Here is a 25,786-nt window from a genome sequence, read left to right on the forward strand (position 1 = left end):
TGTTTTTCCCTCTCTCATCATCGCGTCTCTCTGCCTGTCTGTCTCTCGCTGGCCTGGTTTGAATCAGCCCAGCAGACTCTCTCTTTTGGGGCTCGGTAACGTGCCTTCATTGGCTGGCGCAAAATTTGACTGCACTGTGACATCACGGCCGGCGGAAGCCTGCCGATTGGCTGGCGCTGGGAGTGGGGGATGGAGAGTGGGGCGGCTGTACGCGGGCTGAGGTGGCGGGAGGGCTGATGGGAAAACGGAGAGACTGAGTGACGCTGCTCGGTGCCTACAGGCCCTCTCTCTCTCTCTCTCTCTCACTCACTCTCCCCCTGTTGCTCTCTCTCTCTCTCTCTCTCTCTCTCTCTCTCTCTCTCTCGCTCTCATTTTGAGTTCCTCTCCAGCTCTCTCTCGACCAGCCTTCAGCTCCTCACATGGTGGAAACTCCAACACTCCCACCAGCCCACCCTTGACAGTCCCTTCACCATTTTTCTTCCCGTTTTTGTTTTTTTTTCCTCGCTGGAAGGCGGCAGGAAGGGACACGGGGTTGAACTTAAAAAGCGATTCCATTCTCTGTAACTTTTAAGTTCCCGAGCCAGGAAAAAAAAAAAAAAAAAAAAAAAAAAGGAAGGCGGCGAGCCGTGCCCAACGTCCCACCTTCTCTAAATGCAGCGGGAGACGTGCTGTCACCGACCAAGAGAACGTGGTAGTGTGGGGCGGCGGTTCACACCCTCCACCACATCAAAACTCAATGTCGGACATGCGGTTGTGCTTCATTTTGAAATGGTCGTGACGTATTTTGGCTCCCGATTAATGGGTCCCTCAGAGCCGGTGAACATTTTGAAGGCCCGAGTTGAATGTCACCGTTTGTCACGGGACCCATCCCCGGTTTTGAAACTTTTTAATGAGAGTGCTCTTTGAACAAGGGCATTTTTTGTTTGAACTTCGGGGCAAATTTGGGCATTTTCGCTTGAAATTCGACACGAGATTGGTAGTCTGTTAAAACGGTTCTAGAAGGATGTAATCAGTTCCTTGTTTGTGTTGGCGCTAAACAAGTTCGTTGCTCAAAGACCGATCACTTTCCCGCAGCTTCGTGGGCCAGCTTCTCCCGTCCCGGACCTCCAGGCGTTTCTCTCCCCCCCCCCCCTCGCCTGTCTGAAAACGAGCCCGTCAGGATGTGTCGTCTTCATTTTCTGTCTCAATTTTGAAACCAGGCCCGTTTGATATTCAGCCGCGGGACGAAGTTGTCACCGTGGCAGCGGAGTCGAGCAGCAAGCTGCTACGGGTCGGAGGGAAGCCGGGCGCGATGTGACGATCTCCCCTCCGTCTCGTTCGCGATGTTCGGCGGCGAAGGGGCGCCCGCAGTTCGCTCGGCGGAAACCGTCACGGAAATTACCCTCGTCGTGTCTCCTGCTGCCTTTGGTTCGCCCCCCCACCCCCCACCCCACCCACCCGCGAGGAGGTGTTAGATTCTTTATGTCTTCAAGCAGATGAGGATCATTCACCGGTTTAATGCAGAGGAACATATTTAGGATTTATTTTGGTTCGGGTTCATACCGCACGTTTACCCGCTGTCGGCGCCGAGAGATCTTCCACTCCCGATTTCTGTTGGAAAGCTCCCGAGATTGGGCGTGAGCCTCTTTTATTCCGTTTGTGTATGTGTGGGTGGAGAGAGGAATACCAATTGGGATAGCGGAGCGAAAGGTTTTCCAGTCGGAGAAGTGGAGGTGTGCCCCTTGCTGGGATGCAGTGGCTGCTTCGCGGTTTAGTCTGCTAAAGATCGGCGTGGGCGGAGAGATTGTATCTGCCGCCTCCGTCTCCGAGATAGCAGATTTCTCACACTTCCACCGTTGACTGTTGAAAATGCTGAGGTCAGCAGACATAATATTTGCAGGTCGAATGTGAAGATAATATTGCTTTAAAACTTTTTTTTTTTTTTTTTTTTTTTTTTTTTTAACTTTCGATATCGTCTGTATTTGAAGTTTTTTATTTATTTATTTTTTTAAATCAGTTGTCGAATCTACATTTTCAGGAAGTAGTTGACATGTTGAAACGGCACATACATGTTCTCGGGGCCAACGACGGGGTCCTCAAATACTTGTTGTCTCTGAACACAGTCCAAAACCGGAGGAACGACTAAGCCGAGTCAGAGCAGGGCTGCACTCGAGTCATGACAGAGTTAAAACCGAGACCACAAAAAAAAAAAAAAATGCCATTTAACTTTCTCCATATGATAATACTGCTATTTGTCATCATGAGAATCACTCAGCATGTTCCTCTGGTAACCCACAGAAATCTAATTCTGCCCAATTTTTTTTTTAATTCGCTCAAATCCAGAGTTTTTTTGTTTTGTATCTTTTAAATAAAAATATCTCTAAATAGTTGCCTTGGGCTGTGAATATAATGAGTATTTTATTTTTCTTTTTTTCACTGTTTTATGACCCGTGACATTCAAAAGGATTTGTTATTATTGTTATTAACCATGAATTTGCTATAGCTCTGTCCAAAACCCAAATACACTTGATTTACGAGGATATAAAATGATGAAATCAGCATATTTTTTTTTTTTTTTTGACATTTTAGGGAGGGAGAGGGGTGAGGAGGGGGGAGGGGGCAGATCCAGGGTAAGGGGAGGATAGCGCCAACTCCAGGCAACCTACCAAGTGTGGGGTATAATCTGACAGCACTCAGCCAAGACACATGCAGGGCTAAGACCAGGCACCCTACCAAGACTGAGGCCTGCGGGGACATCCTGGTGAGAGCTAAGCCTCCAATGGGCCTGGAGTGGCGCCAGGAGGCGCACGCACACACACACACACAAACGCGCACACACACAAAATAATGCATAGTAAAGTCACACGCATTGGTAAAGCTTGTGCGGTGTCTCATACACACCCACACAAACACACACACACACACGCACACGGAGAATGAATGGAGCAATAAGACAAGGAAGGGGGGGGGGGAAAGAAAAAGCGATGGCCGAGGAAATACGAGGTTTCCCGTCTGAATGGAGGGTTTGGAGAGCCCAATTTGTCGTGAGTGTGCATCGGCGCGTCAACATCTCATTCAAGTCAGACCTCCCAACTACAAGAGGATCTGTGTATGAAATCAGCCTAATCGAGTTAAATCAACATTTTGTGGACGTCTCCGCTGCACTTTCCTGGTGACTAATTGAGCTGTCATGGTGCGGTCCAACTGGAAATCACCTTGAATATTTGAATGACCTCGAGTTGCTGACTGACATGTCTTTTTTTTTTTTTTTTTTTTTTTCTTTCGTTTTCTCTCTCTCTCTGTCTCTCTCTCTCTCTCTCTCTCTCTCTCTCTCTCTCTCTCTTTCTTTCTTTCTTTCTTTCTTTCTTTCTTTCTTTCTTTCTTTCTTTCTTTCTTTCTTTCCATTCTCCACTCTCTCTTTCTCCTTCTGTTCCTCCTCCTTCTCGCTGTTCCTCTGCAGATTATGTTTATTTTGAGAACTCGTCCAGTAACCCACTGCTGATCAGGAGGATAGAGGAGTTGAACAAGGTGAGTGAGTGGGTGTCCGACGTTGCATTGGTACCCTTGAACGCAGCACATATCTCACCGCTGTACATCAGCTGCTCACGCTGACGTCTCAACCCTACTAATGCACTCTTATTAAGGCGAGGCTGTTCTGCCTTTGTGTCTTTCATGCACCTCTAATGCAAAAAAAAAAAAATCTAAAATGTAGAATAGCTCCCTCCGTTATGTGTTTGATAAATGTTTTTTTGGGGCTTTATTTGTGATAAATGGAAGCTACTTTATATTCTTACACCCTGGGGTGTTCAGTAAAAATACTCACATCCTATTAGGTGAGAGAGGAAAATACTAAAACTGTAACACTCTTATTTTTGTCCAATTTATGGCTTTATAATACACTAAAACAAACATTTTGTCAAGTGCAAATTCTAGTTTCTGACTGTTTAAAAGATTCCAGATGTAATCCAGTTTAAACAGAAAATGATTAGCTGATTTGTTTATTGTCAGAAACAACATCTTCAACTATTTTCATTAATTTATTTACAAAAATTCAATATTCCACTGTTTCTGCTTCTGACATGAGTGCATTGGCAGATTTTAATATCATACGTGACCATAAATGAGATATCATCAAGCTGGTCTGACAAAAATAAACACTTTGAAGATGTGACTTTGGTCTATATGAAGTTTTAACGGTTATTTTTGGACCATTTTCTGACATTTTATAAAAACCAAATGAATATTGATTAATGGAAGAAAATCATCAACACAAGTAAAAAATAATTAGTTAGTTGCTGCTCCAATCCGGGAACAGATTTTTTTTTATATATGGTTAAAATGAAAACTCTAGTTATCAATAGATGCCGGCATCATATTTTATAACTTAGAGATTTTGTTTATTTGCCTGAGATACAAATGTCTTTTTTGTATCTTGTACCTCATGATTGATGCCCAGTCAGAGCTGAAAGTAATTACTATGCAATAACTTATTAATAACAATCGTTATTCCAGACTACCCTTTTTGAAATGTAGATAATATGCGTTTCCAATACTGTTCCTGTTTATTGCACCAGAAGCCGTAAAAACAATGGAATAGATATGTCACGAGGATGATGATGATGATGATGATGATGTCGCCGCGGAAGGTGACGGGTGAATCCCGGCCCGCTAGCTCTCACACGTTTCAGTCAGAAGAAGAGCGGTGTCCCTGCAGACTAGTTACAGGTGCCCCGCCGTCCGTCCCCCTGTTCCCGGCCCGGCCCGGATAATATAGAGGCTGTTTAATGTGACTGACACAGAGCTCCGACTCGGCCCTCCATTCTGCCCGTCACTGTCAGTCTCTCTGCTCCTCGGGGATCTGCGGGCTTTCTCCTCCAACAGGGTCTGCGATGCAGGTTTAGAAAATAAAGCCGTGAGGGAGAGGGAAAAAAAAGAAGAAGAAATGAAGAAAACCTTCCCAGCTCTAAAAACCAAAAACGGAAAAATTCACAATCCAGTCTGAAAGCCTTGATGTGAGGCTTCAGCTCAAAGTTACATCGCGGTGAAAATGTTAATCTAAACAAAAAGGTTTTATTTAAAGGGAGCAAATAATAGTTGCGCATCACAGTGTCACAAAAGGACGATACGACATAGCTGGTTTTGTCCGACCAATCAAAACCAGATGTTAAGTTGAATTTATGGAATATTGGGCATTATATACTAAAACCAAACCAAACTGAATAAATAATGTATAATATTACAATCTATATGAGAAACTGTGACAGTAACTTACTCAAAGTGGGGAAAAAAAAATGGCTTAGAAATAATTCTGCCGTATGCTGAAACTATACATTAATGTTGTCTTTGTTTCCCACGAGCACATCCTCTTTCTATTTGGTCTCGCCACTTCCTCTCGTCGTCATCTCCACGTATTATTTTATTTATAGATTTCTAAAGGGAATACCACGGGGAATCACCCTCCTAATGTTGCTGTGTTTTGTTCGATTTCTTTATAATTTTACTGACGTGTAAAAGAATGACTTCAGCTCGCTTAAATAGGTTCTGCTGCTGAGCTGCCAAATGTTTCCATTAAGATTATAGCCAGGCCTGATGTTTGTTTTTCTTACACACACACACACACGTGCTCATCATTCAAATGTGATAGTGGAAAATTGGATTTGAATTCTTTGCTAATTGCCAAAGTCACTGCAGAATGTAAAGATATAAAATGTGTTCGCTCCGGCTGAATATTATTTGTCATCATTCAGATTTGACCTCACTGGTCAGACTCAAGAGTTCATATCCAATAAGCATGGCTTGTAACGGCGCACAAATGTGATTGTCAATTATAAGTAACCCTTAAAACAACTTTATCCAAATTTCTGTTTATATTTATTATATGTTTAAGGAGTTTAAAAAGAGGCAAAAGCTACAAACCAAAAATTCAAAATGATGCTAATTGCTAATCGATTTTAGTGGTCATTTTTCTTTTTCAGGTGCTATCCAAAAAAAACAAAAAACATTATCATGCTGCATGTAATTTTAAAACTGTGTTGCATCAACATATCACTGCAGTGTTACGAGGTTGAAACAGATCTTCGGACTTCACTAAAAAGCCCCCAGCACACCTCACCATCCTGCTGCACATCATCCTGGAGGGTTTCTGCAGCCTCACACTTTGTTTTCAGGCAAAGTTAAAAAACTAACCTCAGCTATGTTTTTGTTTTTGTTTTTTTTTAATATATATATATGTGTGTGTGTGTGTGTGTGTGTGTCCGTCCGTCTGTCTGTGTGCGTGTGCGCATGTGTCGGTGCTCTGTGCGCACACCACCTGTTGCCGTGGTAACGCCGATTGTCTCTGGTTCGCAGACAGCCAATGGGAACGTGGAGGCCAAAGTGGTGTGTTTTTACCGGCGCAGGGACATCTCCAGCACACTCATCGCTCTGGCAGACAAACATGCAAGTGAGTGACCGACCGTAACCCACCCAGCAAACATCAGGCATCCAAAAACATGCCAGCCAGGCCATAAAACTGTTCTTGTTGGCAACCCTCTGCAGTTATTTTCCACAACAAAGTTGTAGAGCCTTCGCATCCAATAAAACGAGATTTGCCTGAACTGAAAAAAAAACAAACCCACATCTCTGCCAGTTATGTGGCTCGATCGTGAGGCTCGTTTGCATCTGGGAGTTTTTATCGAGGGCTGATGCAAAACTGCAGTTTGTGTGCTTTTACTGAGCCTGTCCAGATTGCAGCAGCTCCTCCGACTGACTTGATTGCAGACAGCATTTAATCTGCTGTGTATATCAATATTGTGACACCTGTGTGCGCGCGCGCATGTGCGCTCTTCCTATGAAAGTGTGTGTGTAGCGGTGTACTTCAATGTGATGCTGTCCTCCTTAATATGTGGAACCTTTTGTGGCAGTCGTTGAAGGAGCTCAATCTCGATCAGACTCGTGGGGCCCTTTCAATATTCGCTTTTCAGAGAGCAGGGCTGTCAAACAGTGATTTTAAAAAAGAAACGGCGAAGGAGGTGAATACAGAAGCGCCGACGGGCCGATATGGCGAGTCTAAGATGGTTAGTAGTAAAAGAAAGATCTGTGGGGAAAAAAAAAAAAAAAAAAAACTTGAGTCACGGGTAACAGCCGGTGCCATTCAAAACGTTGAGTCATCTCCTTACTGGTCAGTTAGAAATGGTGCCTTCAGGGACACTTTTCCAGAGTGTCTGAATTCAAAGAGTAAAGAAGCAGGAGAAGGACACGGGATTTGTTCGTTCCTCAGGATATTGCTTTTTCACGGCGCGGCCCACCTGTCTCGTATCGCCTCCATTCACCGTGTGAAAATGGTCAATTTTGCCACACTGCCGCCGACTACCGGGGTCTCGTCATGTCATATTTGTATGCTCGCATAAAACCACAGTTTGGTTTGTTAGGTTTGTAAATTTAGTCTGCGTCCTGGAAGATGACATTTATTTGAAATGAGTTGGTACGGACCTCTCGTTTGATTTTTTTTAAAAAGACCCGACTGTGCAGCAGTCGTTTTCATTGTCATTGTTGGTTATCTCTATCTATCCTGGTGGGAAAATACCAACACCCACTACACACATGCCGGAGGATTTTTATTCTTTTTTTGCAGTAGTTGTTAAATTCGTCATCCTCACCACCAGTCACATTTTTTTTTAAATTTTATTTTATTTTTTTTAACATTTTTGTTTGAATCTTCTTTTTTTTAAAATTATTTATTTATTTTTTACATTTTTGTTTGAATCTTCTTTTTTTTTTTAATCTAAATTGTGCATGTAGAGCTGATAATCATGAGTGACGGTTGTCTCCGTGTCCCACCAGTATTTGGCCGTATTGGTGCGTTGATTTCCCTGCTTTACAAAGACATATAACGGCTACATTTTGAATATTTCAGCAGGTCGAGATATCTTTCAGCCATCGCAACTTCTGTGAGCTGCGTTTAGCTCCTCCACAGTCGTTCCAGGTACTTCCTGGTGAAGTTCCCCCGGTTGGGAATCACAAGATTTTTTTTTTTACCATGCACGAGCCACGGAGGTGTTCGAATGCAACATACTCTGCTAATTTCTGCTATGTCTGTTTAAAAAAAAAAAAACAGTATGGTTGAGTAGAAACACATTAATATGGAGACATGATCAAAGGCCCCGGTGGACTGCGAGGTGGCCCGCTTGGCTCCGTCTCTGCGTGGCGTGGCGCTGCTTGAGAAATATCAACCCCGCTGACAGACGCAGGTTGTGGTTTTGAGGATGTAGGCTTTACACACTGTTTGGTGTCCGGTGCCGTCTGGCCATCTGCTTGTTTACACGCTCGCGTCGAGAAAACACCCACTCTGGCTTAAGATTTACATTAAACATGCCGATCGGGCCAATCAAATCATTTTAAAGTAGTCTTAATTTAATCTACCGTGCAGAGCTGCAGGGCTGCAGGAGAAACGCTGCCATCCTGTAGTCGAGGCGAGCAGAACCAACCACTAGTCTTTGACTGGGTGTGGCAGGCTAAGTGTTGGCTCTTGGGGTGTGAAAGTCCATGTGTGTCTTTGTGTGTCTTTGTCTTTGTCTTTGTGTGTGTGTCTCCTAACCGCAGGGTCCACACAGGAGGCCTGGGGGGGTTGTCTCCATGGCAGAACAGGATTGTTTGTTCTGCTGGACCACACAGCATCAACTCGTCTGTGTGTGTGTGTGTGTGTGTGTGTGTGTGCGTGCGCATGCGTGTGTGTGTGCGCGGGTGCATGTGTGTGTGTGTGTCTGTCTGTGTGTGTGTTTCTTTAAGACAGTCTGTGATTATTTTTGAGCTGCGTTTGTGTGCACGCATTCAAACGTGCTACTTTATCAGCATGGTAGTTTCTTGCAGGATTTCTGGTTTACTTTGCTTTCGACCGAGGAAGAAGTGTGGGTATTCTGGTGTGTCTGAGAGAGAGAGATGAAGCATTATGACTCTGTGGAACCAAGACATTTGGATATTTTATTGATTTGGTGTCTCCTCTTTCTTGTTGCTTGGTAAGGAAACATGAATGTCATTTATAATCAAGGTTGCATTATTGGTGAAACAAAAAGCAGGTACAACAAATCTGATGATGGCATCATCTGATAGATGTTGCCGGGTGCTGTATCTCAGAGTGGACTGACGGCTGCTCCCATACAGGCCTCCCGGTTTCTGCTGAGCTCTGCCAGCTGCAGTTCAGGGAGGGGGGGCTTCCAGACATTTGCAGTATGTAAAAAAAAAAAAAAAAAAAAAAAAAATGCATGGCAGGAATGGCTGTGCACCGCATGGGTGTGGGCTGCATCCTGTCTGCATTTCTGTAGCTGCAGCCTCACTTTCTCTGAGTGTGTGTGTGTGTGTGTGTGTGTGTGTGACGACCGATCAGTTAAGTTCGTTATCTTCTGCATGTTTGTGTGTGTTTATGCATCATGGATTTGAGTTCTTAGCTCTGGGCCCTCTCAGAGGAATTGCTGGAGGGGTACTTTTAATTCAGCTTCACTATGGATCAGCGGAGAATGGTGTGTGTGTGTGTGTGTGTGCATGCGTGTGTGCGCGCGTGCGCGCATATGAGCCTGTGTGTCTGCTGTGAGTCACTGATCAAATATTTTGCTTGCAAAGATTCTGAGCACTCCCTCAATGGGGCCTCCAACCCCCGAGCATTAAGCCCCTCCCCTGTGAGCGAAGCAGGCTCCTGAGTGGTCAGCTTCTGCGGCGGACTTGGCATCTTACCTCCCCGGCCCTTCCTTGTCAGACATTTGAATTTGCCATGACTCAAACTTGTTTTTTTGTTTTTTTTTCTACATTTTGAGATTGTGGCTCTTCGCTCCCATAAAACAATAGACAACAACGTTGCCAGTGAATCGACGCGTTAAAGTCGACCCAGTTTGGCTGAAGTTGGAGCCGGTTGTGTGTTTTAGCTACCGGTGTCTTTGAGGCTTACAGGGAGGGTCGTAAACGTCTCGTCACATCTCTCTTGTGCTCCGTTGGATGCTGTTCTACTATAAAGTGAATACGTTCGCAGCAGCGTCCCCACGTGGAAACGACCCACTCAACCTGCCGGTACCGGCTCGCCGTTTTGACAAAGGCATGATGTGTTTTTTATGTGCTACGTTTTATGTGCCACAGCGACAGGATACATTTGTCTCTTTGCATCCCAGACTGTGGAGCATCAGGAAACCTTATCGGCTGCGATGGAGGGAGTGAAGGCAGCGTCCTCGCCTTGTTTTGACACATCGTCGTCCCCCGTTATGAAGCATAAATTTTCACGTTGTAGTAGACAAGAACATGACACAAGAATTGTATTCATTCTTGTTTTATAAATATATGATTAGGTGTACTGTTTGTCAGGGGGAGGAAGGGTAAATTGATGCCAACAGTATCTCTGCGAGCTGTAAGAGAAAATTATGCTAAGTGCTGCAGTTTTTTTATATATTTTTTTTTTAATATATATATAATATTTATTTTTGTAAATGTAACTTGAATTGTTTTTGAATGACCTTGTCTGTGTTTAAACACACTGAAGAAACTAGATCAGTAGGAGAAATCAGATGATGTCAAGTTCACAACTTCACATGCGTATGTAAACATGTGAACATGCACTGTTGTAATGTGTGCACATGACCTGGACGTGTCTTTGTTTCTTGTTAACGTGACATAGAAGACACATGACTTACAAACATCAGGTGCTTCCCTGACGGTTTCGAGTGAAGGATCTGAATTGAATCATATAAAAGGCCTATAACTTTTATGTGACTCCAATAATTCACCTGTGTGGAGCAAAGCTCACTCGGATGTCACATCCTCTGCTCACACGAACGTGTAGCTTGTATATTATGGGATGGAAGTGTACTCATTTCAGTCACGGAATCTTTTAGTCAACCGTGATGATTTATTTTGAGACTATAGAGGCTTTTCTGATTAATTGCACAAACTTAAAGAGCAAAATAAAAGCTACGAACTCAGTCAAACCACACAGCGCGATTCTGCTAACACAGAAATACACGAGGCGGCTGCTTCTCCCACCTCTCATTAGTTCCATGGACTTGAATTCCCAGATATGTCCGCTCGATACAGGGGACTTATTTTACCGTGGGACTACTTGTTGCACTTCCCGTCGTACACTTTCCTCACGGAGCTGTGCATCCAGGCATGAAACGTTGTCTTCTCCAACAACTGAGCACCCTGCAGGGTGACTCTGTGGCTGCACAACCAAAAAAAAAAAAAAAGAAAAAGAAAGAAAGAAAAGAAACTCCAGCGACTGCAGACCGGAGCTGGAGTCCCATTGTACCCATAATGCAACTGACACAAAAAAAAAAAAAGATCAGCACTCCGGCACCACGGTGTCTTGTTTTGTTTTCTACTGACTGCTTTTCTTGTTCTTACTCCTGTTTGGAATGTGTTGCGAATGAAACAAACAAAAACCCCAAAATATGTTGACAATCGAATGAGGTGGAAAGACTTTTCAAATGGATTTTTTTTGTTTTTGTTTTTTTGTTGTTGAACTCTTTCACGACTGGCTGCCAGATCTGAAGATTTATTTCGCATTTTAGTTAAAAAGCGGGTTGCGCTTATAAAGTCGCCGAGCGGTGGGGGCGAGTTCAGAAAATCCCCTCGCTTCACTGTAATGTAGAGTTTCACTTCGCAGTATTGATTTTCCATCGACAGGTTTAGTAGTCGTGAGTAAACTGTCCTTTATCCTTCAGACGGCTGATATTTGAGAAGAAGCGCGACGCTCTCTGTCTGCTTCCGTCTACGCCTCCCGCCACCGCGGAAACACGCGCCGCATCACAGAGGTGTAGTCAGTTTGTTAAGGTAACAACAGTCTGCTGCGCTCTCCTCACCTCCTCCCCTCGCCCTCGGGCCTGCTCCCTCCTCTCTCCCTTACCCTCCCCCACCCCACCCACCCGCTCGCCGTCTCTCAACCCAGTAAGGCGACCCATTCATCAATAATTGATAATTGGCCGGGACAGGTGAGATGGAGAGGCAATTTGTCGAGAGTATGGTGCGGGTGCGCTGCCAGGAGATTGGCTCGGAGGAGGAGAGGAGAAGGACTGAGGTGGAGGAGGAGGGGGCAGGAGGAGGAGGAGGGAGGGGGGTTAAGTTGCTGCTCAAGGACTCACAGCCAGGGGGCAGCTGGAAGGGCCAGCCCGCTGATGGACCACTACATAATCCTGCCAAGGTGCATGTGTGCGGACTCTCTGTGTGTGTGTGTGTGTGTGTGTGTGTGTGTGTGTGTGTGTGTGTGTGTGTGTGTGTGTGTGTGTGTGTGTGAGAGAGAGTTGTTCAAGCGCTCACAACCAGCATACTGAGACTCGGCTCTGAAGTCAAGTCGATATTATTTATAATGTAGAATAATAAATAATGATGCCACATTATGGCACAAAATCCCGAATCATTCTCGGGCCTCAGAGAGTTTTGCAATCTGTGCAACATGAGGAAAAAAAAATTTCTCCAAAAAAAACCCCTTTTGAGGGGCCAAAAAGCGTCATCAAAAAAACAAAACATAAAGCAGTGAATCCTGTTTTCACAATATACAGTTGCGCAATAGATACGAACATTGTTCACAAAAAAAAAAAAACGTGTGTAACTCAGGAACTGATCGTGATCAAGTTACTCTCTGTGCACCGGCAGCGGTCCCGGAACGTATTGATCCACCCTGATGTGTTAAAAAAAACAACTCATTTAGGTTTTTTAGCTTCTAACGGAACCGTTCTTCTTTCTTTTTCTTTTTTTGTGAGTTGACAAAAGAGCGACTGAATCTTATCTACATCTTGATTGCATCTTTTCGTCTCCTTGATGATGGCGTTAAAATAACACCCTGTTAACTTCCATTTATGCTTCAATTGAAGAACACCTCCCTTATATGGTCATTCAGAGGTCCAAGTTATATATATATATATATATATATATATATATATTTAGCTTATTGAGTCTTTTGTGTGGATCTCGGTTCATATTTTGCTCCTTTCACATGGAAGAAGATGGAGTGAGGTCCATGGTGTGTGTGTGTGTGTGTGTGTGTGTGTGTCTTTGTGCTGGTCGGCCCGGGCATCGATAGTGTGTCTGCTGGGGTGCTGAGCGTTGGGCAGAGTGAGCGAGTGAAGGAGTACTTATTGATTTTGGCCACACATCTCTTCTCCTGAAAATCCCTTGATTGCTTTTGTTCTGCTCCCCGTCTCCCTCGTTCTCTCTCGCTTCCTCTAATGAAACTCCAAATGAATTGGAGCACGTACTGACTGTGCTCTCTCTCTCGCTCTCGCTCTGCGTTTTCACTTCTGCTCTCTTGCCGGCCTCCTTCCTCTCTCTCGCTCTCGCTCTGCGTTTTCACGTCTGCTCTCTCGCCGGCCTCCTTCCTCATTCTCTTTCTCTTGCCCTCTCTCTCTCTCTCTCTCTCTCTCTCTCTCTCGCCCTCTCCTCCTGTCTTTGTCTCTCTCTCTCTCTCTCTCTCTCCCCCGCTCTCCCTGCTGATTTCTCCATCACTCCCCTTCTCCCTCACCTTCTCGTCGTCTTCACGTCTCTCTTGTCTCTCTTGTCTCACTTCTTGTCACGCTGTCCTTGTTCCTTCTTCTTCCCGGCCGTTTCATCTTTTCTCTTTTCCCCCGTCCGTCTCGCCTTCTCCTCCTTCCTCGTCGTCCCCCGACTCTCCGACGTTCGGCTTCCTCCGCTCATCCGCGGATGAGGAGAGGACTTTGCGGTGGAGACGTTGCAGCTAAATCTATTCTTAAACAATGACTCAGTCACATGACCCGCTACAGACAGACAGACAGACATCCCCTTCAACAGTCGCTCTGTCCGCTTCATCCTCGGACCTTTTTCTCCTGCGCCGTTTTCCACCTGATGCCTTTTTCTAGACGTAAACTCTGTGTGTGTGTGTGTGTGTGTGTGTGTGTGTGTCCGGTGCAGTGATTCTTCATATCTAAAGTAGCAGGCAGAATCTCAGCCTCCGACTGGAGAGAAATTAGCTCAATCCCAACACGCGACTAAATCCAAACTCCCCAAGTTTTGCACACAAAGGTCAGTTTACCAGCCGATCGATGTCCGACTCAGCCCGGGAAGACGGTTGTATAACGTCCGCTGCGGTGCCGGAGGAGTTTTGTCAAGTCTGAGAAAATAAGACTGGTGGTGTGTTATCGTTACAGCACGAGTAGTATTCAGCCTGACAAATGAAACGATCTCGCTGGTTGTGTAATTGGAAACGGAGACTCGAGCACCTTATCCATACTAGGACTTAAAAATGAGGACATAAGCTGACTGCTTATTTTTGACCTTTTTCTTTTCAAACGTGACTTTCTTGAATCCCCCATCTCTATGAACATGCAGTCCCAAATCACAGCAACCCACATATTCTTTTTTTATTTTTTTTATTTTTTTTATGACATGTCCTCTGCATTTTTCCCTGTTTTCCATCCCCAATCTTTTAATCCTAAACACGAGGTTCATCACCTTTTTAATGTGATCTTTGTACACTTTTCACAAGTATTTAGGAGACCGTCTCTGAGATTTCTGCCACCAACGCGTGTCGATGAAGGTGAATATAGTTTTGTTGTCCTCAGTTTAAAAAAAAAAAAACGTGTAAAGAAAATTAAAAAAAAAAAGCCCAACCTGTCTTTCTAAAAGCTGCGTCACTCCTGCTTTTTTGATAATACGCTGAACAGTTAGAAGAAAGTAGCTCAAACTTTTGACAGCCAGGTTTGTTATTTAGAAGTTCTCCGCATGACGACGGTTGTCGAGACTTCGCAAGGAATAAACTCTGCTGTGAGAAGTTGTTACATTTTTGTATATTTTTCATTTACGAATGAAATTTGAAACCAGTGAGTTTTCCAAAACCTTTATCGTGGAGTCGCCTACTGGGTGTTTTTCTTTTTATGTGTGTGTGTGTGTGTAATAACATCAAATAATAAACTCTCCGCTGATGTTTTTTTTTATTTTTTTACCTCCCATTAAGCTTCTTATTGTTGTTTTTATGCTTAAGATACGACAGATAACGCAGAAATGAAAACACAGTGGGAGGACTTTAAAAGGATGGAAAATCCTAATTAAACAAAGAGGAATGTGAAACAGGGTTTGTCTGGGTAGAAGTGAAAACCTTTTACATCTCTCGGGTAGAGAAAATCGGTGAGATTTGTTTTTTTATTTTCTTTCATTTTCGAATATACAATACTCTTGTATGCATGTACACAACTCGCTCTCTCCCTCGGGACTTCATTGTTCCGCCTCATCAAGTGTGCATCCTTGTGTTGTATGTCCCGCTTAGTGTGTGTGTGTGTGTGTGTGTGCGTGCGTGTGTGTGTGTGCGCGCGCACGCGAGGCTGCAGCACATACATTTACGGTGTCTCCCCCCCCCCCCCTCCCCCCCTGTGGACGCCATTGTTCCGCCTCATCTGATGAGCATGTGGTTGACCTTTGACCCCCGGCCCCCTCTCTCTACCTAGGAGAGCTGGAGGAAGAGATGGAGAATCCGGAGATGGCGGATCTCCCCGAGAAACAGAAACACCAGCTGCGGCACAGAGAGCTGTTCCTGTCCCGCCAGCTGGAGTCCTTACCAGCCACACACATCAGGTACACCGCAGCGCCACGTCATCTCTTTCCACTCCGTCAAGTCTCACTTTTGATTTGAAGCTTTCTCTTTCTTTTTTGCGGGACTTTCCCTTTTGTAACTTTTTAAGGAACCGTTTGGATTTCAAACACCCGTATCGAGCTGGGAATGAAGCCGCCTTCGCCGACTGTTTTCACCTTAACGAGTCTTTTGGGGTCTCAGTTGGGTCCCCCCCCCAAAAAAAAAAAATCCCAATTTTCTCAAAACAAAAAGAATATTTCTGATGGAGTTTTCGAGGGAAGTCAAAAGAAGACCGATTGTATTGTAGCGGCGCTCGTTTTAAAAAGAAGTTCGAATTTCTGTCTTTTAAGATGAAATATAAACTTATGATTTCAGATCTGCTGATTAACAAAAATTAATAAATAAATAAAATGGCAAAAATTTACTGCACGTCATGTTTAGTCGACTTGTTTTGGGTTCATATTTGCAGCCAACCAAAGGGACAAATCCATTGTGTTTCCTGCGAAGACTTTCAGAATAAAACGCTTTCCCCAAGTTTTGCTTTGAATAGGATTTGGTGATGGCTGGAAATGTTGGGTTTGGATCATCAGTCAGTAAATAATATGACCTTCTGTGTACGTGGCCGTAAAAAAAAAAAAAAAGAAAAGAATCATTTGGTGAGCGACGACGACGTGACCGTTTTATTGATTGCCGCGATGACTGCGAGATGTTAAGACGGTTGAATCTAAATAACGCAGGCACAAAATAATCCACTCGTATGCAGCGTGCACGCTGAGCACTAAATGTCACCTGAAAGCCGTCTCTACGTATAGACCTGCCCTTCGCTCATCAGTAAGCTCCAGGCAAACCCACCTAATCATTACCACATTATTACTTGACATTTCTGAAGAGTCGCGGGAAGAGCGAAGCGACATCTGCTTCGATTAAAGAAAGAAAAAAAACAACAACAACAACAACAACAAAAAAAAGCACTCTGATGAGCGGTTTGTTTAGAGCGACTTCGAGCTTGATTAAGTTTTCCAACTTTAACACCGGCGTGCGGGCGAGGTTACGGGGGGCGTCCGCGTTTATCGCCCGCGCCAAAACCGCGTTCGCTTCAAGCAGGAGAGGTATGACTAATTAGCCGGTAAATAATCTGAATTTCAGACAGCGGAGACGAGCTGCGTCCGTGTCGATACACCGGACGGGGATTCGTCGAAGTAACAAGCAACTGGAACTAAATCAATATCATCACCGGAGATTCTGAGCTGCATCGCGCAGAAAATATCTCCTTGTTTCTCCTGCAGAGGAGTTCGGGCCAGGCGAGCTGCTTTCATCTCACACTTATGTAACCAGTTATCCCCTGGACTTTTAAGTCCCGTCTGCCTTTTCTGTGTTTCACATGTTAAACATCCGCTCTTTCTCGCCTCTCCGTCTTCTCCCTCTTTACCCGTCTTCGGTCCTCCCTTCCTTCGGCCCTCTCCTTCCTCGCCTCCTCTCCTTCCTCGCCTCCTCCTCTCGCATCCTGTGATCCCGGCTCCAGAGGAAAATGCTGCGTGACGCTGCTGAATGAGACAGAAGCCCTGAAGTCCTACTTGGAGAGAGAGGTACGTGTACAAACCAGGTACTTGGGGCCCAGTCGCATGATGGGGTCTCTTAAACTGTGTGTGTTTGTGTGTGTGAGAGGAGTCTTATGAGTTTAAAGATTCCTGTTTCCAGATGAATTATTCAACGTGTTGACCCAGAATGTTCTTTTCACGTACAGTAATGAGGAGACAAGAGACTTGTAGAGGGGAAACGCACACACACACGTACAGATACACTCGCCTCTCCGCTTGCCCATCTCGCTTCCTGTTCCTTTCATTTCCATCCTCACACCTTCCTGCCATTTATATTTCCCAGGATGCCTTCTTCTACTCGCTGGTGTACGACCCTCAGCAAAAGACCCTGCTGGCCGATAAGGGGGAGATCCGCGTTGGGAACAAGTACCAGGCCGACATCACCGACCTCCTGAACGAAGGTACGTTGTACTTAAATCTCGGCCGGTTTTAATTGACACCGTTTTTCTCGAAGAACTTATTCGCAGAGAGACACATTACTGTTTTCCTGCAGGGGACTTTTCTTCTTCTTCTTTTTTTTTTTACACTGCTGTGTGCTGATTATTTCTGAGCAATATTTCTGCATTCGCGAGGCAGCGTGAACCATACTGTTCAATATTTCATGTTTTCGTAACTGCTCAAATCTCAGAGACATTTCATGAACTTTCCAGACTTTCCTGCCCCAAAGCAACCATTTAACCCATTTTTATTTTTTTGTATTTTTTTTGTATTTTTTAACAAATTAAAAGACAACAACTAAGGTTTCCATAGCAACCTCAGTGGGGCAGCATGATTATACATAATCAGAGCATTTAAGATAACAGATTATTCTTTGCGTGCTGCAGAAGTGATGATATTCCAGTCACCTGCAGAGAAGATGACTGCTTTACAGTCATGTTCATAACACATTTCACTTTCATTTCCTATCTATTTCCTAACAGAAATGTCATTTTATTTCACACCGTGTCAACATTTTTTGACTTTTGCAATTGTTTATAATATTGAAATCCATACATTTTTGTTTTTTTTAACAGTCTGAAGTATATTTTCTAGACATTTTGTGCCAGAAGTTTGTGCAGACAATTGTTTTCAAATGCGACTTCTTTTCTGCCAGATTGAGGTTTCTGTGTTTTGCCATAGTTTTATTCTTAACAGGTGGGAAAACCTCTGGAATTGCAATTAACGCACCATGGGACACTAAGCTCTCTAATTAAACCCATGTTAATGAAATTCTTCTACATGTGTTCGAAGCTCAGGCGGGTTGGCTGGTTGGTAACCGGGCTGGCAGCGTCTCCGACTCTGGGATTCATTAAAGCTTCACACAAAGCACTAATTTTAAAAAAGGAAAATCGGGACAAGAATCCTCATTCGATTGTGGTTTTTAGAAACTCTCGTTGTACGCGAGGGAGCCGTGGCGGTCCCGGACAGCATCGGAGAGTTATCTGTATCTGTGTGTCTTCAGGAGAGGAAGACGGCAGAGACCTGGAGAAACTAGAGGAGAAGATCTGGGACCCCAACAGCTCGTTGACGGAGAAACAGATCGACCAGTTTTTAGTTGTAGCTCGGTAAGTTAACATGGACCAGCAAAAAAAATAATTCAAAAGTAAAACAAAAAAAAAATCTGCATCGAATGAATCATTCCACCTTTTGGGAAATGCACTTTTAAAGAGTTAGTTGGGAAGATTGAACCTTTTAGCTAAAACGCAGTTAGCTTAGCTGAGCAATAAGATTGAAAACAGGGAAACCACAAGCTTGGCTTGGTTCGTGGTTAACAAATAAATCCCAGATGAACAAAGTGCATCATTTAAGTTTGATCTAATCAGAGACTTCCTCGAGTTATGATCTCATGTTTAACCTCACGGTGAAGGACGAGACTTGGTTTAGTTTGTTTGAACACAGTCAATTGTGGCAAAAGATGCATGCACTTAAAAGGAGTACAGATATAGTCAGATGTACATGAAGGCACAGTGAGCAGGAGTTTGTACAGTCGCAACAGGAAGTATAAAGTTTCTGAAAACTCATTTAGAGGCAATATGAACACAATTACACCCATTATGCTAAGCTAGGTTAAATGGCTTCATATTTAATAAAGATTAATTACAGCGGTATCGATCTTCTCAGCGGGAGAGCGAATATGTGGCTTCAGCGGAAGTCTTCCTGTTAAAGTGCATCAAACTTCTTGTAACGCCTGCTGTTTTTGGAGCCAGATGTGGTTGCTTAGCAGTTTTAGCCTGTTCAGTGCTAATTTGCCTGAGGTTTATTATTTGCTTGGCCTCTCAACCTAATTGAATATTCAATCAGGAAACACCGAAGTGACGACTTTTGCTGATTTAGCTTTCAGTTTTTATTCGGCATAAAATAACCTCCGGTGGAACGACCGCGTGTCAAACACCAAACTCCCCGAGTTTGTTTTCTGTCTCTTTGTGTGTGTATTTTTTTTTTTTTTTTTTTTTTTTTTTCACACATCCCTCACGTCGTGTCCTTGTCCCGTAGGTCCGTAGGGACGTTCGCCAGAGCTTTGGACTGCAGCAGTTCTGTCCGGCAGCCCAGCCTCCATATGAGCGCCGCCGCAGCCTCCAGAGACATCACCTTGGTGAGATATTATGTGTGTGTGTGTGTGGGGGGGGGTTTATGTGTGTATGTTTGTGAGTCTGTTAATGATTGTTCGGGCCTCCGTCTGGTTATCCTCAACAAGCACTTGGCCCCCAGAAGCCTGGAGCGGGTCTATTCTGCCCTAGATCTTATCCTCATATATAAAACATAGATGAGAAAGGCCTTCTAGCAGCACACACACACACACACACACACACACACACACACAAACACAGCTTAAAGCCTCGCGCAAAAGGCTGCGTCTAAACACCAAAAAAAAAAAAAAAAAAAGAAAGAAAATAATCTTCATTCTCGTCCGAACTCGTCCGCTGAATATCGCTTAAATTAACAGCATAATTGGTTCCAACTAATACGGTTTTCTTTCTGGTGCTCAGTTTCACGCGATGGACACCCTCCACGCTACAGGCTACGACATGACTCGAGCCATCGCAGCGCTGGTGCCTCAGGGCGGGCCCGTCCTCTGCAGGGACGAGATGGAGGAGTGGAGCGCCTCCGAGGCCAACCTGTTCGAGGAGGCGCTGGAGAAATACGGCAAAGACTTCACCGACATCCAGCAGGATTTTGTGAGTGGCGGAACAATGAGGAGGTTCAACGTTTTCAGAAAGATGCCTGTTTTGCTTTCTTGCCAGAAGAATAGATGAGAAGTAAATGACGCTCTCCGTATCTGTTTGTTCGGTTCGGTTGCCTGGTAACCTCGTGATGAGGATTTTACAAAGTTGCAAGGAATGGGTGTTTTTTTTTGTTGTTTTTTTTTTACACATTAGAGGTGCTGATAGGTGTGTTTCTAAAAGAGTACACATTACACCGGGGGGGCTAATTCAAGGAATTTGCTTCATAATATCTTAGAAGCCATTAAAAAAAAAATCTAATTTGAGAACTGGCTATTAATTATTTAGTTGTGACTTAAGGTGATCATGATCATCAGGCCAGATGAGTTGAGAAAAATATGGAGAAACAGAACTCTGGGTTTCTTCGCACCAGGGGTCATCGATGTCATTACGAAGGTGAATATTTCCTGACGTTGAACTGTTCCTTTAACTTGATAGATGTTGGCGCTCTATTTTGCGCACCATATCCCTGTTTCCGGTGGGTCTCACAAAATATATTTTCAAAGGCGTTTTGGCTTAATCCAACAGTGTCCTGTTATGAAAGGAAGACACAATGAGAACGTCGGATGCACAAAATGGAATTTAGAGATGTGTTCGGTCTGTTTTCGCTCCTTCTGAGCGCGGAAACCGAAGAAACGGAGCCGAACGTCTGCGCCGGACATTTGGATTTCACTCCACCGATTGAGCTTTTCACACGACTTCGGAAGCGCGGTCTCGTAAAAACCGGAAGCCGGCTTCATTTCATGGTGAAGAGGGAAACCGTCGTCTGCAACGCTCCGTGGCCGTTCGGCCCTCCGAGCGGTTCAGAGAAGTACCGAGTGTTGGTTAAAAGCCGGGAGAACGCCGCCTCTCTCTCTCTTTCTCTCTCACTCACTCACTCTCTCTCTCTCTCACTCACCCACTCTCTCTCCCCCTGTTGCTCTCTCTCTTTCTCTCTCACTCCCCCCACCCCTCCCTGTGTGCTTTCAGCCTGAGAAGAATGGACTTCACATCATGAGCTCTCGCCGTGAGCATCACTCCACCACCTGGTGGCCGGTTGCCGTCAGTGCCGCTCGGTCTCGTTTCCACTCAGGCCTTCTCTCTTTTTTTTTTTTTTTTCCCTTCCCTCAAACAAACGACTCCACCACCATTATGGGTGGGGCCTCTGCTTGACAGCTCATTTTCCTTTCTGACTTCTCACAGGGAGCTTAAGTCAATATATTTACGTTTTCTGTTCGGAGTGATGCGTCCTGCTCGGGTCGTGGAAAAAGTCCTCCGTAGCTGCTGCGCTGAAAGTGTTCCTGCTGAAACGCAACGCTACAAGGCGGGAAGAATGTGTGAAAACATTTCATGTAGAGCCGCGACTCAACAATTATTTTCACTATCGATTACTCTGTGTAAATTATGTCCCGCACAACAGAGAGAAGCAGCAAATCGCTCCGTGTGAGATCGTGGAACCTTTTTTTTTTTTCACCACTGATTAAAACCATCAATCAAATATTAAAATTGGCTGCAAATACTTGTTCTTTTGAATCTAAATTTATCTCCTCTTTCTTCATCAAGATTTTCTTCGCCAGTCTGGTGATCGAGACCGACAGTCTGTCAGTCAAAAACCTTTTAATAACCCTTATACTAAAATGATAATGATTCTATTTTTTCTCTTCCTCTGCAGCTGCCCTGGAAGTCCCTGACGAGTATTATTGAGTATTACTACATGTGGAAGACCACAGATAGATATGTACAGCAGGTAACAACTTCCTGTTTTATCCTCATTAATTTACTTCTTTTGTCGCCCAATTACAGTCACAAATTGATTTATTTGTTATTTGCATGTGATTTTTTTTTTTTTAAATCTAATAAATAAGGAGTATTATTTATCTTCATTGATTTACAATTTACTGTCGAGTGTCTCGAGCTTTTCTGCTCCGTGATGACCCCATTTCAGGCCTCTCGTTTGGCTTTCTTCCCCTTTTCATAGAATTTTGTTGATGTCAGTTTGAAGAACTTTTTTGTCAAAACATTCGAAATAATTAATCTTAAAAAAACCATATTTAACTACGATCCTGAACCGAGATCCGTGTGGGCTTCTGAACTGAAACCCGTTGAACTTCGCATTCGTACCGTTTCACACTGAGCTCGTTTGAGGGTCGGGAAGGAACCGAGTCCAATCACATCCCCGTCTCTCTGTCTCTGCTCCAGAAACGATTAAAAGCAGCCGAGGCAGAAAGCAAGTTGAAGCAGGTCTACATCCCAAACTAGTGAGTACAGACGTGTTTTTTTTTTTTTTTTTTAATGTGAAGTAATTGTGTTAAATTCATTGGCTTTTATGTACTTCTTCTGAAATATCAAACGATTGCATGTTGCTGAGAAGGTCGCGGCCACGTCGCCGATATCGTAAATTGAGACATTTACTGCTGTTTATGAAGAAAAAGCTCTCGCGTCACTGTTTTAGTATTCGTGATAGCTCTCCCAGTATCAGTATAACTGCTGTCTCTGGCAGCCTGATGAATGTTATCTATTCTCTTAGCGAGCGCACACTGAGTGAGCCTGTCTTATCTTTCCTGGTCTGACCCCGTCTCTGTTCGTGTGCCCTTCCAGTAACAAACCAAACCCCAACCAGCTGAGTAACAATGTAAAGCCAGCTCTGGTGAATGGAGCAGCGGGCCCAGTGGGAGCTGTGGGATCAGTGGGAGCAGCAGGAGCAGGGGTCCAAGGGGTCCCAGGGGTCCCAGGGGTTCCAGGGGTCCCAGGAGTTCCAGGAGTTCCAGGGGTCGCAGGGATCCCAGGGATCCCAGGGGTCCCAGGGCCAGGGGTCCCAGGGGTTCCTGGGGTTCCTGGGGTCCCAGGGATTCCAGGGGTCCCAGGGGTCCCAGGGGTGCCCGGTGTCCCCGGGGCTCCAGGCTCGGTGCCGACCCCCGGCCTGGGCAGAGCCTGTGAAAGCTGCTACAGTAAGTCATTCACTCGTGTAACACTGCTCTGTGACTTTGTTTTCCTGAAAGTAGAATTCATAAGTGAAGATTTCACTAAATCCTGTTAAACTGCTCGTGATGGATTTAGAATAATGAAAGCTGAACCTTAAGAGAACCGATTTACACGTCCGTCTGTTAATATACGAGCCTCGTCTTGCTGACGGGTGCAACGTAAGATCCTATAGATTCACTAGACGGAACAACTAACATAGATACGGCCTAATGAGTCAGGCTGGGTTTTAAAATTTAAAAAAAAAAAAAAATTCTGATTCAAATTGATCTTCACTCGAGTAATTCATAAATCCAGAGACCGATCTTTTAGCCACATAACGTACCAGAGTCAGAAGTCACGTGGGCTATGATTGACGCCCTTTTATAGCCAATAATAGGAGTACGTGTGTTATATCAGTGGGCGGGGTTTATACCAGAAAGGAAGAGTTGTTGCTGTTGAAAAAAAAAAAAAAAGGTGCATGAATGTAACTGCTTTGAGGTCCATTCTTAATGTTGATATGTTTTTTTTATTATGCGCCATGTTCGAGAGTTCCCTGAGATTCTGTTTCACGTCAAAACTAAAGTGGTATCGTAACTTGAATGTCCCGACACACTATCCCGAACTGATATCGAATTGAGAGCTCGCGAATCGGAATTGAATCGATTTGGGAAATCGGCGGCAATACCGGCCGCGATTAATGACAACAGTCGTGCTGTATTATGGGCTGTAATAACATTTAACATGTCAGAGAAAAGTACAGACGACGAGGCGTTCCTTTGATTTTGGAAACTTTTGGTGGATTTTGAGAAGAAAATCGAAGGTTTCGAGTGTTTATTTACTTTCGCCAGCTCAATGTGGACGACTAACAGCTGGTTTACATCATCAGTTACAAACACAAGAATAAAACCATCGCAGTAGATCGATACAGCTTGTGATTCAGTGTGCATGATTACAGCATCATTTTGCACCAGTTTCACTGATCTAATATCAAGCTAACATTCAACTGAATTTTCCAACTGCCGAACAAAATCTTCGGAGCGGCATCTTCCTTATCTGTTTGCACATTTTCGTTCGAACACAGATTATTTAAGGGGCACAGATGCCCTCCATACTCTCTTTATTTGGCACGCATTTGATTTTGTATTTACCTAATGGGGAGAAGAGAAGACGGCTTCACGTGCCAGAGGATTGTTTGAATCATTTTAGTGGCTCCACTGAATTCACTGATGGAGGATTTTCTCGGATGCATTCATGTCCTTAATATTATGCGTGTTTATTACTCTGCCACACGACACTCACTTTCTCTCCCTCTCTCTCCCTCACCCCCCGTGTGTATGTGTGTGTGTGTGTGTGTGTGTATGTAGCCAGCAGCTCCTACCAGTGGTACTCGTGGGGACCTCCCAACATGCAGTGTCGCCTGTGCGCTTCGTGCTGGACCTACTGGAAGAAGTACGGAGGGCTGAAGATGCCCACAAGACTGGACGGCGAGAGGCCTGGACCCAACCGCAACAACATGGTGGGAGCTCTCACACACACACACACACTTCACTGAACATTGAGTTTACTTATTCTGGAATCCCCAAACAACAGCCTTCCTGTCCGCCTATAGCTTGACCCTAGCCTTAAAGGAATAGCTCATGTTTTTACTCGTCGTCCATCCCCCCCCTTCTCCCCCCCCCCTCTCCCCCCAGAGCCCCCACGGTCTGCCCATGCGGCACAGCGGCAGCCCCAAGTTCGCCGTGAAGACCCGACAGGCTTTCTACCTGCAGACCACCGGCCTGACGCGGATGGCCCGCCGCATCTGCCAGGACATCATCCGGCCTCGGTATCTGGCCCGGCACCCCTACCTCCCCGTCAACACAGCAGCCATCAAAGCAGAATGTAAGGACTACATTGAACTTGTACATATATTGGATTTTTGACATTTTGTGTTTAAAAGAAAAACAAAAACAAAAAACTTTTTTTTTTTTTTTCTTTCCCCACCCATTACATCATTCGTGACTGTATTCGGTCACCGAATTTCTTCAGGCGCCCTGCGGTTACCAGATGGGCCAAACAAGCCTTCGCCATTGAAGCCTGTGGAACGTAAACCTCTGGAGTCTGTGGTTCGGTATTTAGGTAAGAAGAAGACCGTCCCCCAGCGTCAGGAACCGAGCTCACGTCTGCAGTCACTCGGTCGCTTCTGCCGTGACTCTCGTTGCTTAAAATGGACACGCGTTAGTTTTGAGGGGAAATAGTCTACTTTTTGTTTTGCAGAGAGGGTGAAACCTTACTGAAATATGTACGGTAGTGTAAAAAGACCTGCGGACAGTTTTCCAAAAACAGCTTGAAGAGGGAATCTTTTTCCAGTTTTGTTTATTGCTTGTAATTTGCAGACACATTTGTGGGTCCAGACCATCCAAGAGAATCTTGAAAAAAATGGCGTTCGTTTTCATAAAGTAAAATCATTGTGAAAGGAAATTATCTCGAAGTCACACATTTGGTCAATGTGCTACGGCGGTGGCATTAATCTGACCTCTTGTTCCATCTCGGTAGTT

General features: G+C 44.6%; 1 protein-coding gene across 3 annotated transcripts in view; it reads left to right on the plus strand.

Annotated features, from left to right (window-relative positions):
* mta1 (metastasis associated 1) overlaps nt 1–25,786 on the plus strand; it is a 36,003-nt gene that overhangs the window by 5,861 nt on the left and 4,356 nt on the right. For 2 of the 3 annotated variants that reach the window (XM_069152718.1, XM_069152719.1), the window contains exons 2-16: nt 3,440–3,507; nt 6,328–6,421; nt 14,432–14,482; nt 15,387–15,513; nt 17,034–17,097; nt 17,393–17,510; nt 18,551–18,653; nt 19,582–19,681; nt 20,076–20,264; nt 21,961–22,035; nt 22,488–22,546; nt 22,887–23,236; nt 24,614–24,765; nt 24,941–25,130; nt 25,278–25,367. In XM_069152718.1, coding sequence (XP_069008819.1) covers nt 3,440–3,507; nt 6,328–6,421; nt 14,432–14,482; nt 15,387–15,513; nt 17,034–17,097; nt 17,393–17,510; nt 18,551–18,653; nt 19,582–19,681; nt 20,076–20,264; nt 21,961–22,035; nt 22,488–22,546; nt 22,887–23,236; nt 24,614–24,765; nt 24,941–25,130; nt 25,278–25,367 — 1,830 coding nt within the window. The remainder of the gene's footprint in view (nt 1–3,439; nt 3,508–6,327; nt 6,422–14,431; nt 14,483–15,386; nt 15,514–17,033; nt 17,098–17,392; nt 17,511–18,550; nt 18,654–19,581; nt 19,682–20,075; nt 20,265–21,960; nt 22,036–22,487; nt 22,547–22,886; nt 23,237–24,613; nt 24,766–24,940; nt 25,131–25,277; nt 25,368–25,786) is intronic. The other variant, XM_069152720.1, reaches the window with a different exon arrangement.

This window comes from Embiotoca jacksoni, unplaced genomic scaffold, assembly GCF_022577435.1.
Source record: "Embiotoca jacksoni isolate LCO1_2020_lvr unplaced genomic scaffold, fEmbJac1.0.p SCAF_18, whole genome shotgun sequence".
Taxonomy (NCBI): Eukaryota; Metazoa; Chordata; class Actinopteri; family Embiotocidae; genus Embiotoca; species Embiotoca jacksoni.